The sequence below is a fragment of the Notolepis coatsorum genome (genome assembly GCF_963971535.1).
Source record: "Notolepis coatsorum genome assembly, chromosome: 1".
Taxonomy (NCBI): domain Eukaryota; kingdom Metazoa; phylum Chordata; class Actinopteri; order Aulopiformes; family Paralepididae; genus Notolepis; species Notolepis coatsorum.
In genome coordinates, this window is record NC_140165.1 from 253,186,246 (window position 1) to 253,201,382 (window position 15,137).

The 15,137-nt window shown below is 51.1% G+C and overlaps 1 protein-coding gene across 1 annotated transcript in view; it reads left to right on the plus strand.

Annotated features, from left to right (window-relative positions):
* The window catches only part of masp1 (MBL associated serine protease 1), a gene marked incomplete at its 3' end in the record, with an annotated part of 150,795 nt that overhangs the window by 60,382 nt on the left and 75,276 nt on the right, over positions 1–15,137 (plus strand). The window contains exons 3-4 of the mRNA XM_084323814.1: positions 119–296; positions 3,882–4,013. Of these exons, the coding sequence (XP_084179940.1) occupies positions 119–296; positions 3,882–4,013 (310 nt within the window). The remainder of the gene's footprint in view (positions 1–118; positions 297–3,881; positions 4,014–15,137) is intronic.

The window sequence follows — 15,137 nt, forward strand, 5'->3', positions numbered from 1 at the left end:
GGTGGAGGCAGACATGTTGAGGATGTGTTTATGTTTCCAGGTGGAGGCAGACATGTTGAGGATGTGTTTATGTTTCCAGGTGGAGGCAGACATGTTGAGGATGTGTTTATGTTTCCAGGTGGAGGCCGAGGGGGAGGCGCTGGCCTTGTTCTGTGGCCGGGAGGAGACGGACACGGAGCAGGTACCAGGAGGACAGGTCATCACCTCCCCCAGGAGCTCCCTCAGCCTCCTCTTCACCTCCGACTTCTCCAACGAGGAGAGATTCTCTGGGTTCCAGGCGCACTACAGCGCTGAGGGTGAGTCCAGCAGAGTGAGAGCAGCAGAGTGAGAGCAGCAGGGTGAGAGCAGCAGGGTGAGAGCAGCAGGGTGAGAGCAGCAGAGTGAGAGCAGCAGGGTGAGAGCAGCAGAGTGAGAGCAGCAGAGTGAGAGCAGCAGGGTGAGAGCAGCAGAGTGAGAGCAGCAGAGTGAGAGCAGCAGAGTGAGAGCAGCAGAGTGAGAGCAGCAGGGTGAGAGCAGCAGAGTGAGAGCAGCAGGGTGAGAGCAGCAGGGTGAGAGCAGCAGGGTGAGAGCAGCAGAGTGAGAGCAGCAGAGTGAGAGCAGAGTGAGAGCAGCAGAGTGAGAGCAGCAGAGAGAGAGCAGGGTGAGAGCAGCAGGGTGAGAGCAGCAGGGTGAGAGCAGCAGAGTGAGAGCAGCAGAGTGAGAGCAGCAGAGTGAGAGCAGCAGAGAGAGAGCAGGGTGAGAGCAGCAGAGTGAGAGCAGCAGGGTGAGAGCAGCAGAGTGAGAGCAGAGTGAGAGCAGCAGAGTGAGAGCAGAGTGAGAGCAGCAGAGTGAGAGCAGCAGGGTGAGAGCAGCAGAGTGAGAGCAGCAGGGTGAGAGCAGCAGAGTGAGAGCAGCAGAGTGAGAGCAGCAGAGTGAGAGCAGAGTGAGAGCAGCAGAGTGAGAGCAGCAGAGTGAGAGCAGCAGAGTGAGAGCAGAGTGAGAGCAGCAGAGTGAGAGCAGCAGAGTGAGAGCAGCAGGGTGAGAGCAGCAGAGTGAGAGCAGCAGAGTGAGAGCAGCAGAGTGAGAGCAGCAGAGAGAGAGCAGCAGAGTGAGAGCAGCAGAGTGAGAGCAGCAGAGAGAGAGCAGCAGAGTGAGAGCAGCAGAGTGAGAGCAGCAGAGTGAGAGCAGCAGGGTGAGAGCAGCAGAGTGAGAGCAGCAGAGTGAGAGCAGCAGAGTGAGAGCAGCAGGGTGAGAGCAGCAGAGTGAGAGCAGCAGAGTGAGAGCAGCAGAGTGAGAGCAGCAGGGTGAGAGCAGCAGGGTGAGAGCAGCAGAGTGAGAGCAGCAGAGTGAGAGCAGCAGGGTGAGAGCAGCAGGGTGAGAGCAGCAGAGTGAGAGCAGCAGAGTGAGAGCAGAGTGAGATCAGCAGAGTGAGAGCAGCAGAGTGAGAGCAGCAGAGTGAGAGCAGCAGAGTGAGAGCAGCAGAGTGAGAGCAGCAGGGTGAGAGCAGCAGAGTGAGAGCAGCAGAGTGAGAGCAGAGTGAGAGCAGCAGAGTGAGAGCAGAGTGAGAGCAGCAGAGTGAGAGCAGCAGAGTGAGAGCAGAGTGAGAGCAGCAGAGTGAGAGCAGCAGGGTGAGAGCAGCAGGGTGAGAGCAGCAGAGTGAGAGCAGCAGAGTGAGAGCAGCAGGGTGAGAGCAGCAGGGTGAGAGCAGCAGAGTGAGAGCAGCAGAGTGAGAGCAGCAGAGTGAGAGCAGAGTGAGAGCAGCAGAGTGAGAGCAGCAGAGTGAGAGCAGCAGAGAGAGAGCAGGGTGAGAGCAGCAGGGTGAGAGCAGCAGGGTGAGAGCAGCAGAGTGAGAGCAGAGTGAGAGCAGCAGAGTGAGAGCAGCAGAGTGAGAGCAGCAGAGAGAGAGCAGGGTGAGAGCAGCAGAGTGAGAGCAGCAGGGTGAGAGCAGCAGAGTGAGAGCAGAGTGAGAGCAGCAGAGTGAGAGCAGAGTGAGAGCAGCAGAGTGAGAGCAGCAGAGTGAGAGCAGCAGGGTGAGAGCAGCAGGGTGAGAGCAGCAGAGTGAGAGCAGAGTGAGAGCAGCAGAGTGAGAGCAGCAGAGTGAGAGCAGCAGAGTGAGAGCAGAGTGAGAGCAGCAGAGTGAGAGCAGCAGGGTGAGAGCAGCAGGGTGAGAGCAGCAGAGTGAGAGCAGTAGAGTGAGAGCAGCAGAGTGAGAGCAGCATGGTGAGAGCAGCAGAGTGAGAGCAGAGTGAGAGCAGCAGAGTGAGAGCAGCAGAGTGAGAGCAGCAGAGTGAGAGCAGCAGGGTGAGAGCAGCAGAGTGAGAGCAGCAGGGTGAGAGCAGCAGAGTGAGAGCAGCAGCAGAGTGAGAGCAGCAGAGAGAGAGCAGCAGAGTGAGAGCAGCAGAGTGAGAGCAGCAGGGTGAGAGCAGCATGGTGAGAGCAGCAGAGTGAGAGCAGCAGGGTGAGAGCAGCAGAGTGAGAGCAGCAGAGTGAGAGCAGCAGAGTGAGAGCAGCAGAGTGAGAGCAGCAGAGTGAGAGCAGCAGAGTGAGAGCAGCAGAGTGAGAGCAGCAGAATGAGAGCAGCAGAGAGAAAGCAGCAGAGTGAGAGCAGCAGGGTGAGAGCAGAGTGAGAGCAGCAGAGTGAGAGCAGCAGGGTGAGAGCAGCAGGGTGAGAGCAGCAGAGTGAGAGCAGCAGAGTGAGAGCAGCAGAGTGAGAGCAGCAGGGTGAGAGCAGCAGAGTGAGAGCAGCAGAGAGAGAGCAGCAGAGTGAGAGCAGCAGAGTGAGAGCAGCAGAGTGAGAGCAGAGTGAGAGCAGCAGAGTGAGAGCAGCAGAGTGAGAGCAGCAGAGTGAGATCAGCAGAGTGAGAGCAGCAGGGTGAGAGCAGCAGGGTGAGAGCAGCAGAGTGAGATCAGCAGGGTGAGAGCAGCAGAGTGAGAGCAGCAGAGTGAGAGCAGCAGAGTGAGAGCAGCAGAGTGAGAGCAGCAGGGTGAGAGCAGCAGAGTGAGAGCAGCAGAGTGAGAGCAGCAGGGTGAGAGCAGCAGAGTGAGAGCAGCAGTGTGAGAGCAGCAGGGTGAGATCAGCAGAGTGAGAGCAGCAGGGTGAGAGCAGAGTGAGAGCAGCAGAGTGAGAGCAGCAGAGTGAGAGCAGGGTGAGAGCAGCAGGGTGAGAGCAGCAGAGTGAGAGCAGCAGAGTGAGAGCAGCAGGGTGAGAGCAGCAGGGTGAGAGCAGCAGAGTGAGAGCAGCAGAGTGAGAGCAGAGTGAGAGCAGCAGAGTGAGAGCAGCAGGGTGAGAGCAGCAGGGTGAGAGCAGCAGAGTGAGAGCAGCAGAGTGAGAGCAGCAGAGTGAGAGCAGCAGGGTGAGAGCAGAGTGAGAGCAGCAGGGTGAGAGCAGCAGAGTGAGAGCAGCAGAGAGAGAGCAGCAGAGTGAGAGCAGCAGAGTGAGAGCAGCAGGGTGAGAGAGCAGCAGAGTGAGAGCAGCAGAGTGAGAGCAGCAGGGTGAGAGCAGCAGGGTGAGAGCAGCAGGGTGAGAGCAGCAGAGTGAGAGCAGCAGAGTGAGAGCAGCAGAGTGAGAGCAGCATAGTGAGAGCAGCAGGGTGAGAGCAGCAGAGTGAGAGCAGCAGAGTGAGAGCAGCAGGGTGAGAGCAGCAGAGTGAGAGCAGCAGGCTGTAACATGTGGATAATTTAATGATCACTGGTATGATGCTACATCTGGCTCACTGCCAGCATCAGAGCAACACAGCTGCATCCCACTGTAACTCTCTCTCTCTCTCTCTCTCTCTCTCTCTCTCTCTCTCTCTCTCTCTCTCTCTCTCTCTCTCTCTCTCTCTCTCTCTCTCTCTCTCTCTCTCTCTCTCTCCCTCTCCCTCTCTCTCCATCTCCCTCTCTCTGTCCCTCTCTACCTCTAGATGTGGATGAGTGTAGAGACAGGAATGATGAAGACCTAGTTTGTGATCATTTCTGTCACAACTACATCGGCGGCTACTACTGTTCCTGTCGCTACGGTTACCTGCTTCACTCCGACAACAGGACGTGTCGAGGTAACGTGTGTGTGTGTGTGTGTGTGTGTGTGTGTGTGTGTGTGTGTGTGTGTGTGTGTGTGTGTGTGTGTGTGTGTGTGTGTGTGTGGTGTGTGTGTGTGTTTGTGCTGTATGTGTGTGTGTGTGTGTGTGTGTGGGGGGGGGGGGGTGGGGGTGTGTGTATGTGTTTATGCTGTATGTGTGTGTGGTGTTTGTGCTGTATGTGTGTGTGTTTATGGTGGTGGTGTTGGTGGTGGATTGCATTTTGACGCTAATGCCGTGAGAAATGTTAAGCGCTACAATCACACAGATTTAACTCAAAGCTCTTTAGCTACGACCCCAGACTGGTCGACTGGGCAGCTCAGCCCAAACAAACTGCCCATCATAGTCACCATCACAGTCAGGACAGACAGCTGGAACCATCACAGTCAGAACAGCTGAAACCATCACAGTCAAGACAGCTGAAACCACCACAGTCAGGACAGACAGCTGAAACCATCATAGACAGGACAGCTGAAACCATCACAGCCAGGACAGCTGAAACCACCACAGTCAGGACAGCTGAAACCATCACATTCAGGACAGACAGCTGAAACCACCACAGTCAGGACAGCTGCAACCATCACAGTCAGGACAGATGAAACCATCACAGTCAGGACAGATGAAACCATCACAGTCAGGACAGATGAAACCATCACAGTCAGGACAGCTGACACCACCACAGTCAGGACAGCTGAAACCACCACAGTCAGGACAGCTGAAACCATCACAGTCAGGACAGCTGAAACCATCACAGTCAGGACAGCTCAAACCACCACAGTCAGGACAGCTGAAACCACCACAGTCATGACAGACAGCTGAAACCATCACAGTCAGGACAGCTGAAACCACCACAGTCAGGACAGCTGAAACCATCACACTCAGGACAGCTGAAACCATCACAGTCAGAACAGCTGAAACCACCACAGTCAGGACAGCTGAAACCATCACAGTCAGGACAGCTGAAACCACCACAGTCAGGACAGCTAAAACCACCACAGTCAGGACAGATGAAACCACCACAGTCAGGACAGACAGCTGAAACCACCACAGTCATGACAGACAGCTGAAACCATCACAGTCAGGACAGCTGAAACCACCACAGTCAGGACAGATGAAACCACCACAGTCAGGACAGCTGAAACCACCACAGTCAGGACAGCTGAAACCATCACAGTCAGGACAGACAGCTGAAACCACCACAGTCAGGACAGATGAAACTACCACAGTCAGGACAGACAAAACCATCACAGTCAGCCAGGTTGTATACTTTCACGACAACATGTCCATATTGTGGAACAACTTAACCATAATCACCAAATCACAACTAAACTGTAACACAAAGTTAGTTATCCTGCCATTGCCCTTAACCAATGTACTGGCATTACAACTGGAGTTGGTGCCTTGACCAAGGTACTGGCATTACAACTGGAGTTGGTCCCTTGGTCAAGGTACTGGCATTACAACGAAAGGTTATCCTATAACCTAGTTATATGAATACTGGCAGAGCGTCTCGCTCTTGCCATAATGAGATAACTCTTATCTCCCAGCACCTACTGTGCTCATGAACAAACAATTTGCACCCATGCACGTGACCAGGCCACGCCCCGGCGTCCTCCTATAAGACGCCGGACATGGTCATACTCTACCTTCCTCTGGAAAAAAAGTTTCCAACATTGAAAACCCAAAGCTCTGCCAGTATTTATATAACTAGATTATAGGATAACCTTTCCTTATATTATCATACTGTCATCGCATCTCGCTCTTGCCAGAATGAGATATGGGGCAGAGCAGGCGCGTGACCCGACAAGTGTACCCCCTGAGGGCCCGTAAGCCCTACTACCAGGGGGAGGGGAGTCCCGTCCACCCGCCCGTCCTAGCGAAGGGGGGGAGGCAGTCAACTCCACCAAAGTGTAAAAAAAAGGGAATCAGAAACCCCTAAAAACGCACAGTACAGGCGGGACCACGTGTGACACATCACCCCGTGGCACACACCCACACACCCCTGCTAACCCACTGACTGGCGGGACGCAGGGGAGGTCCCAGACCTCAGAACCGCCTGGGAGACAGAACCCCCAGTCATGTCCATGAGGTAAAACTTAACGAAGGGACCCGGGGAGGACCAGGAGGCCGCAGCACAGATGTCCTCCACCGAGGCCCCCCCTAACAAGGCGGCAGAGGCCGCCACTCCACGAGTGGAGTGCGCCCTGACACCCCCAGGGGGGACCTGTCCAGCCAATGTGTAGCAAAGGGCAATGCCCTCGCACAACCAATGTGACAGGCGCTGCTTGGATAGTGCCTTACCAGCGCGAGGGCCACCGTAACAAACAAATAGTTGATCGGCAGCGCTGAGATCCTGCGTCCGACTGAGGTAAACGCCCAAAGCACGGACAGGACACGACAGATGATGGCTCGCCTCTAACCCACTAGCATGAGGAGGCGGATGAAACGCCTGAATCACAATATCCCTGGAGCAAAAAGAGCTCCGGATATTCTTTGGCACGAATAGACAGGCACTCAGGCCGCACCGAGAGAGCACACAGCTCACCCACGCGCTTAGCGAAGGTGATGGCCAGCAGGAACGCAGTCTTGAAAGACAGCTGCTCCAACGGCGCCTGCTCAAGAGGCTCAAACGGGGCCTCCGACAACCGGCCGAGGACCAGTTGGAGGTCCCAACTCGGAGACAGAATGTTCCACCGGCTTGAGACGCAGAGCGCCAAGCAGGAAACGTTTCACAAGAGGGTGGCTGAACAATGTAACGCCCCCAAAACCCACATGACAAGAGGATATAGCTGTGGCGTATACCCTCACCGTCGAGGCCGACAGTCTACCCAAAATAGACTGAAGGAAGGAAAGGACAGCGTCCAGGGGGCAGGACACGTAAACCGCGATAGTGGAGGGAGCATGCGCGTTTCAGATGGTGTCGACCACAGAAGGGTCAAGACCCATCCCCTCCAGACTCACCCCCTCAGCAGCCAAACCATCAGTGGCTGTCCCAGAACAGGGAACAGCCACAGAGACCCGTGTACCTGAGAGAGGGCCCGCAATGATCAAGGAACAGGCCACGGCAGGGCTACCAAGAGCTGGATCAGGACCGGGAACCACACAGCCGTGCCCCGGTCCGGCGCGATCAGGATCAAAGTCCTGTGCTCCCGACGTATCCGCTCCAACAGCTGAGCTATCAGGTGTATGGGGGGGAACGCGTACAGAATCCCGGGCGGCCATGGATACATCGAGAAGGCATCCACCCCCAAGGGAGGATTGTCCCCCTGACTGACGAGAACCATAAGGGGAACTGGTGAGACTGTCTGCTCGCAAACAGATCCACCGTGGCTTCCCCGAACCGGTCCCACACTTGCCTGACTATGTCTGGACGTAGTCCCCATTCGTCGGAATGTGGACCGCCCCGCGACATCACATCCGCGCCCACATTCTGCTTGCCAGCGATGTGGAGCGCCCTCAGGCTTTGCAGATTGAGAGACGCCCATAGCCAGAGCTCGACCACCGCCCGGTGCAAACGGATGGAGCATACTCCACCCTGTCTGTTGATATACGACGCTGTCGTCGTGTTGTCCGTCCTGACCAACACGTGCTCGCCCACCAACAGGTGGCCGAGCCGCTTGAAGACCAGAAGGACCGCCTTCAATTCCAACACATAGATATGCAGACCGGGTAGCATGGCACGTCCGCTACTGCGTTGGTCCGACATGTCCCCCCCTATCCCGTGAGGGAGGCGTCGGTGAAGACCGTGACGTGTGATAGCCTGCTGCCCATGGAGATCCCGCTGGTGAGGGTACCAGTCCTCCCCCAGTGGTCGAGATCCCCCAGTATTGACATGGGAACCTTCAGTCGTTTCCACTTGCCTCTCACCAGGTCTATTTTCATACTGGAAAACCACCTCTGTATCCTCCTCATGAAGAGGAGTCCAAGAGGGACCACAGAGTGAGCAGATGCCATCATACCGAGTAGGCGCATCACGGACAGCGGCGTAACCGTCCTGCCAGGACGGAGCCCCCTGAGCGCGTCGAGCATATCCACTTGCCGCCGCTCCGAGAGGGTTGCCCTCATGGGCCTTAAGCTTAGAACCAAGCCCAAGTACTCCACCTGTTGACTGGGAAGAGGAGTACTCTTCTTCCAGTTCACAGCAAAAGCCAGACTGGTGAGGAATTCCACCACCAGCCTGGTATGAGACCTGGCGACCTCCTCCAACCGGCTGAGGAGCAGAATGTCATTGAGATAGAAAATAACTCGTATCCCCTGACTACGTAGAGGCTCCAGCGCGGTCTCTACGCACTTGGTGAATGTGCGGGGGGCCAGAGAATAGCCAAACGGCAGCCTCTGGTATTCATACGCTACACCCTGAAAAAGGAAGCAAAGGAATTTCCTGTGAGGAAGGAAGATCGGGATGTGAAAGTACGCATCCTTCAGGTCTATGGAGGTGAACCAGTCTCCCACTCTGATGGAGCTTATCAGGTGTTTGCCGGTCAACATCCTGAACCGCCTCGTCACAATCAGCGATTGAACGCAGACAGATCCAGAATAGGTCTGACACCCCCCGTATTCTTGCGCACCATAAAATACCAGGAGTAAACGCCACACATCGAGTCCTCCCTTGGGACCACGACAATGGCTTGCTTCGCTAACAGAGATTGGATCTCGTCGGCAAGAGCTGTCACTGCTGCTGACCCTGACAACAAGGTCTGCACCAAACCTGAAAACGGAGGGTGGGGTAGCGCAAACTGCAACACAAGCCCCCGCCTCAGCGTTCTCTCCATCCACCTCGACATATGGCACTGCTGTAGCCATATGTGATGATAATCCCAAAGCGCACCCACCGCCACTTGACGCTGGTCCACCAGGAACCGTAGATAGGCGGCCCGGTCCCACCCGCTGTGCGTTGCCAACCCTGGACCCGCCAACCGCGCGAGCAGGGTGTCTCGTGGAGTCGGGATATCTGACCCTGACACTACTAACGAGGCAATCGCACCCAAGGGGGGACCCCGACAGAAAGGGCCGGTTTGATACGGGGGAAGCTGACGTCACACTGGGTGACAAAAGCTCCCCCACTGAACACCTCCCCAGCATGGATTGCTGAGGAACTGTTCTACAGCTGGACATGCAAGGTGCGAGGTCCCCACACTGCCCGATAGGGGGGGTTCCTACACACCGTAGCCCTGCAGTGATATTACTACCACCCAAATCACGCATGCCTGCCTGACCAATGCCGGTCATCCGGCCATGGATGGCACTACATGATACCCGGCCTGGCGAGGGCGGGGTTGGGGGAACCCGTGCTGCGCCCCAAAAGGCCTTGAGCTCCCCCGCTGACAACCTTTGTTGTTGACAGACATAACACCAGGCTCACCAAACACAGACGCAGAATGTGTGGCGTGGGAGCCGCTTGACAGCACAACATTCTCACGGACAGACCCAGGCCTAGCCATCAACTGGGTGTCAGCCCATGTCCCCATGAGAAGCGAAACGTGGGGCCGCTTGCGCTTCATTGAAGGCACGCGGCCCGCAACCAAAGGAAACAAATCAGAGCCCTTATCCCGCTGGTGTTGGGGGGGGGGAGTGACCAAAGAGCGAGTTAGACACAGCTAGACGGTGACGGTTTTTTAGGGCATGCTCATCTAATGTAGCCGATCCCTCGGCCGCCAAGGCTGTCGGCCTTGCGATCACCTGTTTTCGTTGTGACCAGGGTACCTCAGGCGGGGAAAACATGGCCGCTGGTTGAGGGCCTCGCCACAGTCATTGACGAGGCCGCGCTCTCACCTCTGGCTGCGTGGTGCGAGGCGGTGTGGGGCCCAGGTCAAATACCGCCTGCGCTTCCGCGGAAAGACCAAAGAGTCCCTCTGCGGAAATGGGAGTCCGTTTGATTTGTACAGGTATGAACGCAAACCGAACTATAATGAGGACCAAACAACCGAACCATGGTCCTCTTGAAAAGTTGGGACTCGGTTCGTTTCAAAGTGGACCATGGTTCGTTTGCTGTTGGTGTGAACGCGATCAAACTTTATATAGTATCTAATCTAGAGCAAATGAGTGACAGGTGCCTAGTGGCGGCGGTCGCGCGACCCAACTTGACAGCGCCAAGTGACAGCTTGCGCGCGCGGACAATCTCTCTCTTCCTCTCTCTCTCTCTCTCTCTCTCTCTCTCTCTCTCTCTCTCTCTATCTCTCTCTCTCTCTCTCTCTCTCTCTCTCTCTCTCTCTCTCTCTCTCTCTCTCTCTCTCTCTCTATCTGCCTCTCTCTCTCTGCCTCTCTCTCTCTCTCTTCCTCTCTACTCTCTAGTCCAGTGCTTCCCAATCCTCTCCTCGAAGCACCCCAGCCGTTCCATGTATTTGTTAAATTCCACCACCAGCACACCTGATTCAACTTAACAAGCCCTTTATTAGTTGAATCAGGTGTGCTGGTGGTGGAATTTAACAAATACATGGAACGGCTGGGGTGTCTCGAGGAGAGGATTGGGAACCACTGCTCTAGTCGACCTGCGCCACGCTCGTAATGACAGTATCTCTCTGCTTTATCACAAGAGACGCTGTCGGCAACTGTTTACGTTTGTGAGTGCTAGTCCAATAGATGAACGACTTGGCGACAGCATGTCCTTTGTTTACAAATTAGATCCGCACCAAACAGGGTAGTGTGAACGCAGACCAAAATCAAACAATGTATCATTTTCACATTTGGTCCACCAGAAAGTCTCTATCCCCGTCTCACACCCTCAAACCCAAACGCATTTCCTTTGATTTAATTATACATCAAATGATTTATGTCAAGGATTGCAATGCCTCGTTTGAATGAAGTTAACTTTTCACCTCGATAACGTCAACATTCAGGGTGAATGTAATGTGAGAAATTGGGATAAAAAATTAAATAAAAATAAAAAAAATATATATTTTTGTTGATCGGATCGGGAAAGATCGGTATCGGTAGATACTCAAAATCACATGATCGGGATCGGATCGGGAGCAAAAAAAATTGATCTGGACAACGGTAACCTGTTGCGTGTGACGTTACCAAGAGAAGCCCCGCTTTCAGTGCTTTGTGGGCAGCGCTACTGCACGCTCACACAGACACACACAACAGATGAGGAAGTGGACAGATCCGACCAGCATTGCTGGCTCCTCACAATGCAAACGCGAAAATGTACATTGCAGATGAACTGCAGAGAAAATTTCCAATTTATCATCCCGGTCGAGACTAATTGGAAGCGGAGTGCAACGCGTGCAAAGCTTGACCATAATGTTTATGTGTCTAATAAAGGTGCTGGCGATCTCAAAGCTCACATGGACACAGCAAAACATTACAAACAAAGCAGTGCGAGGCGAGAGTTTGATGGCAAAGTTGACCGAATTGATTGAAGAATGCAGTTATGAGAGAAAGAAAATAATTTAAAACTATTTTGATGCCTCAAAATGATGTTTTGGTTTGATAAATGCTTATGATACAATCATTCTAAGGATTATGTGTGTAATAAATTAGTTTAGTACACTAATTGCAACAAATCTGAAACTGCATAGTGCACTTTTAAATTAGTATCTTTGTGAGGTTTCTGTTTTATAATTTACATTACATTGAAAATATAAAGATATATTTTTTAAAGCTGGATTTTCTAATACAGAAGAGGTATTATTTAGAACATTACATCATATTTTTCTTGTTATTTATTTTGTCCAGTAAGACTTGAAAATATATATTATTTTGTCATAGGTTGATTTAGTTATTTTCTTGAGATTTGTCAGATAGATTACTTTAGGCATAATACAGCATGTTGAGTAACTTTGGTTATAGAGAGATATTATTTTGTTATATAAAATAATATAAACAATAATTTTATATCCATACATAGGATGTATACTTTAAATATATTATAATGATAAGGCATCTTTGAGTAAACTTTGATTAAGTATCTTGAGGCTGAAGGCAGAGTGTCCTCTTTAAAAAAAAATCACAATATGGTCACCCTTGAAGTCGCATTATAATTCACTTAATAAAATAATGACGAGTCAGCCTCCTAAAAAGACAAAAGTTAGTGACACGACTCACACAGCCGCCACCAAAGTAAGGACTATGCTCTGTATCGTCAATCAATGGTCAAATAAATATTTGATTAAGGAATATAATATGCCTTTTTATATTATTTCTCTGTGTATCAGCTAAATGTATATATTTTTATGTTAGACATTAAGGGAAATTAAGATTCTCATATTTTTTACAAACCGCCGCTTATCAACTAACCGGTTAATCGGCAGGTGACGTATGTTGCTCAGTAGTTGCTGATGTCTGCTCAGGAGGTTTGAGTGTTTGCTCAGACCAAAAAATAATTAGAGGGAACATTGCATGTGGCATGTTATTGTTTGTGACATACCGGTACAGTTTGACGCACTGTGTGTCCTGGATGACATGACTGGTTGGCAGCAACAGGAGACGTATGTAAAGCAGGATTTAGCCGCTGGGATTCCTGTTTAAAGTCAGTTCATGTCGCGTTCCTATAGATAAGCAGATTTGCTGCCGCAGGGAAGCATAATACAAGCGCTTGAATAAGTCTGATTCAAACCTGTGGCGTGTGTGTGTGTGTGTGTGTGTGTGTGTGTGTGTGTGTGTGTGTGTGTGTGTGTGTGTGTGTGTGTGTGTGTGTGTGTGTGTGTGTGTGTGTGTGTGTGTGTGTGTGTGTGCCTGTGTGCCTGTGTCTGTGTCTGTGCGTGTGTGTGTGTGTGTGTGTGTGTGTGTGTGTGGGTGTGTGTGTGTGCCTGTGTGCCTGTGTGCGTGCTTGTGTGTGTGTGTGCGTGTGCGTGTACATGTGCCTGTGTACGTGTGTGTGTGTGTATGTGCGTGCATGCTAGAAGGCAGGTCTGTTTAGTGTCCTCTCCCTCCCCTTTATCTGCTGTCTCTGATTGGTCATAAATATTTACATGGAAGCCGCCACTCAAACAATCTGAAAAAATGCCTTAAAATCCGCTTTTTTTTTTAAAGGATATTCCACCCTAAAACAGAATTCACCCTGTTTAAAACTCTTAACATTACACCCAGGGCCACTTCTACACTAGCAAACATCTTATCTCTATGGAGTCAATGGTTTGAGAGGTAATGCGGCGTCCCTCGCATTCTACTGGCTTACTAGTAGGTGTACTTAGAAGTAGGGATGCACCGATCCGACTTTTTCAGTCCCGATACCGATATCTGGGCTTTGGGTATCGGCCGATACCGAGTACCGATCCGATACCCATTGTTCAATTAATAACCTGTATGCCTCACTGTGTGGAAGAGACTGGGATCATTCTTTTGTGCAAGTCAACATCAGGTTTGACTTAAAACATTACTTTCCTAACTTAGTGAAACTAAATGTAACAAATTAACACAGATCTAAATGAACTGAATTCTTATTCATTATTTTATTTATTATTATATTATATTATTATATATATATAAAAAAAAATAATCCAATATATATTTTTCCCCGATACCCAATCCAGCTATTTTTGTCATATCAGGGCCGATATCAATATCGGATTGGTGCATCCCTACTTAGAAGGACGTAAGACCGCTGAAAACGTACCACGGTCAGAGCAGTCCCTCCTCAGGCCTCGTGCTAATGTGCTCATTAAACACGGGCGCCGCCGCTGGTGCAGCGTGGTACTACAGTCTGGACCACGTATACCACCATCACTATTACTACTGTCTAGGGGTGTAACGATGCATCGATGCTAATGTGACGATTCAACTGCATCGAAAATGTTAGACTCGATTAGAATCGGGGGGGGAAATGGTGTATTGTTTTTATTGACCTATAGTCCATTCATGCTGAGTGAATCAGTTCTCCCAGCCACATTTGTGTATTCAAAATGTTTTGGGGAATTAACTGATAGAAAATTTATCGAATCGAATCAAATAGAATTATGGTCAAATGAAGAGATTTCATGATGCATTGAATCGTTGCCTGAAGAATCGTTCGTAATCAAATCGAATTGTTGTGAGGTCGAATTGTTACACCCCTAGTACTGTCTGATTGAATCCTGTCACTCACTACTGTTCACTACTACTGTTATCACTATTATCATTACTACTTGCACTTTGTTCTATGTCCTATTATTATTACTACTTATCCTACCTGTACCTGTACCCCCCCCCCCCCCCCCCCCTCCCCCATGCTGCTATGAATAAGACTTTCCCCAAGGGGATCAATACAGGAACACTCAGGAATACTCTCTCTCTCTCTCTCTCTCTCTCTCTCTCTCTCTCTCTCTCTCTCTCTCCCTCTCTCTCTCTCTCGCTCTGTCTCTCTCTCTGTCTATGTCTCTCTCTCTCTGTCTCTGTCTCTGTCTCTCTCTCTCAATTCAATTAAATTCAAATGGCTTTATTGGCATGACGTACTTCTACATGTTGCCAAAGCAATATTAAACATAAACATGGATTACAAACAGATATAAGTACATACAAAATATCATTGTAAAATAAAACATCAAGTATTACGGCGTAAACATGTCAGGTGACTGTCACTCACTGTCCCTCAGTTTGTGGCAGGCAGCAACATATGCTGCTGCTAGCTCACAGCTTGTTGAGTCCTCCCCTATTTTGTAAAATGGGTTTCTCTAATATATTTATATTTTTCACATTTGGTGAGGAAGTGCCACTCAGTTTCAGGCTCACTGAGGGTGCCTTTGCTCTGCAGGAAGCCAGGTTTTCCTGTGCCTCCCCTTTTCAACAGCGAGGCTGTGCTCACTCAGTCTGTATTTTGTCAAGGTTCTTTTTAGTTGTTGATCAGTCACCATGCTCAAATAATCTGCTATGGTGTACTGTCGATTTAGAGCCAGATAGCACTGCATTTTGCTCTGTGCTTTTGTTTGTGTTTTCCAATAGGTGATGTAGTTTTGTTTGATGTAGTTTTGTTTTAGCTGTGTAGTAATTTGATTGATTCTGATTGGTGACGTGTTCTGTTCCTGAGGTGTGTTAAGAGAGCAGGTTTGTGGACTCAGCCTCAGGACCAGCTGGGTAAGGGGGTTCCTGATGCTCCTCAGCTCTTGGCACTGCTCTCTCTCTCTCTCTCTCTCTTTCTCTCTCTCTCTCTCTCTCTCTCTCTCTCTCTCTCTCTCTCTCTCTCTCTCT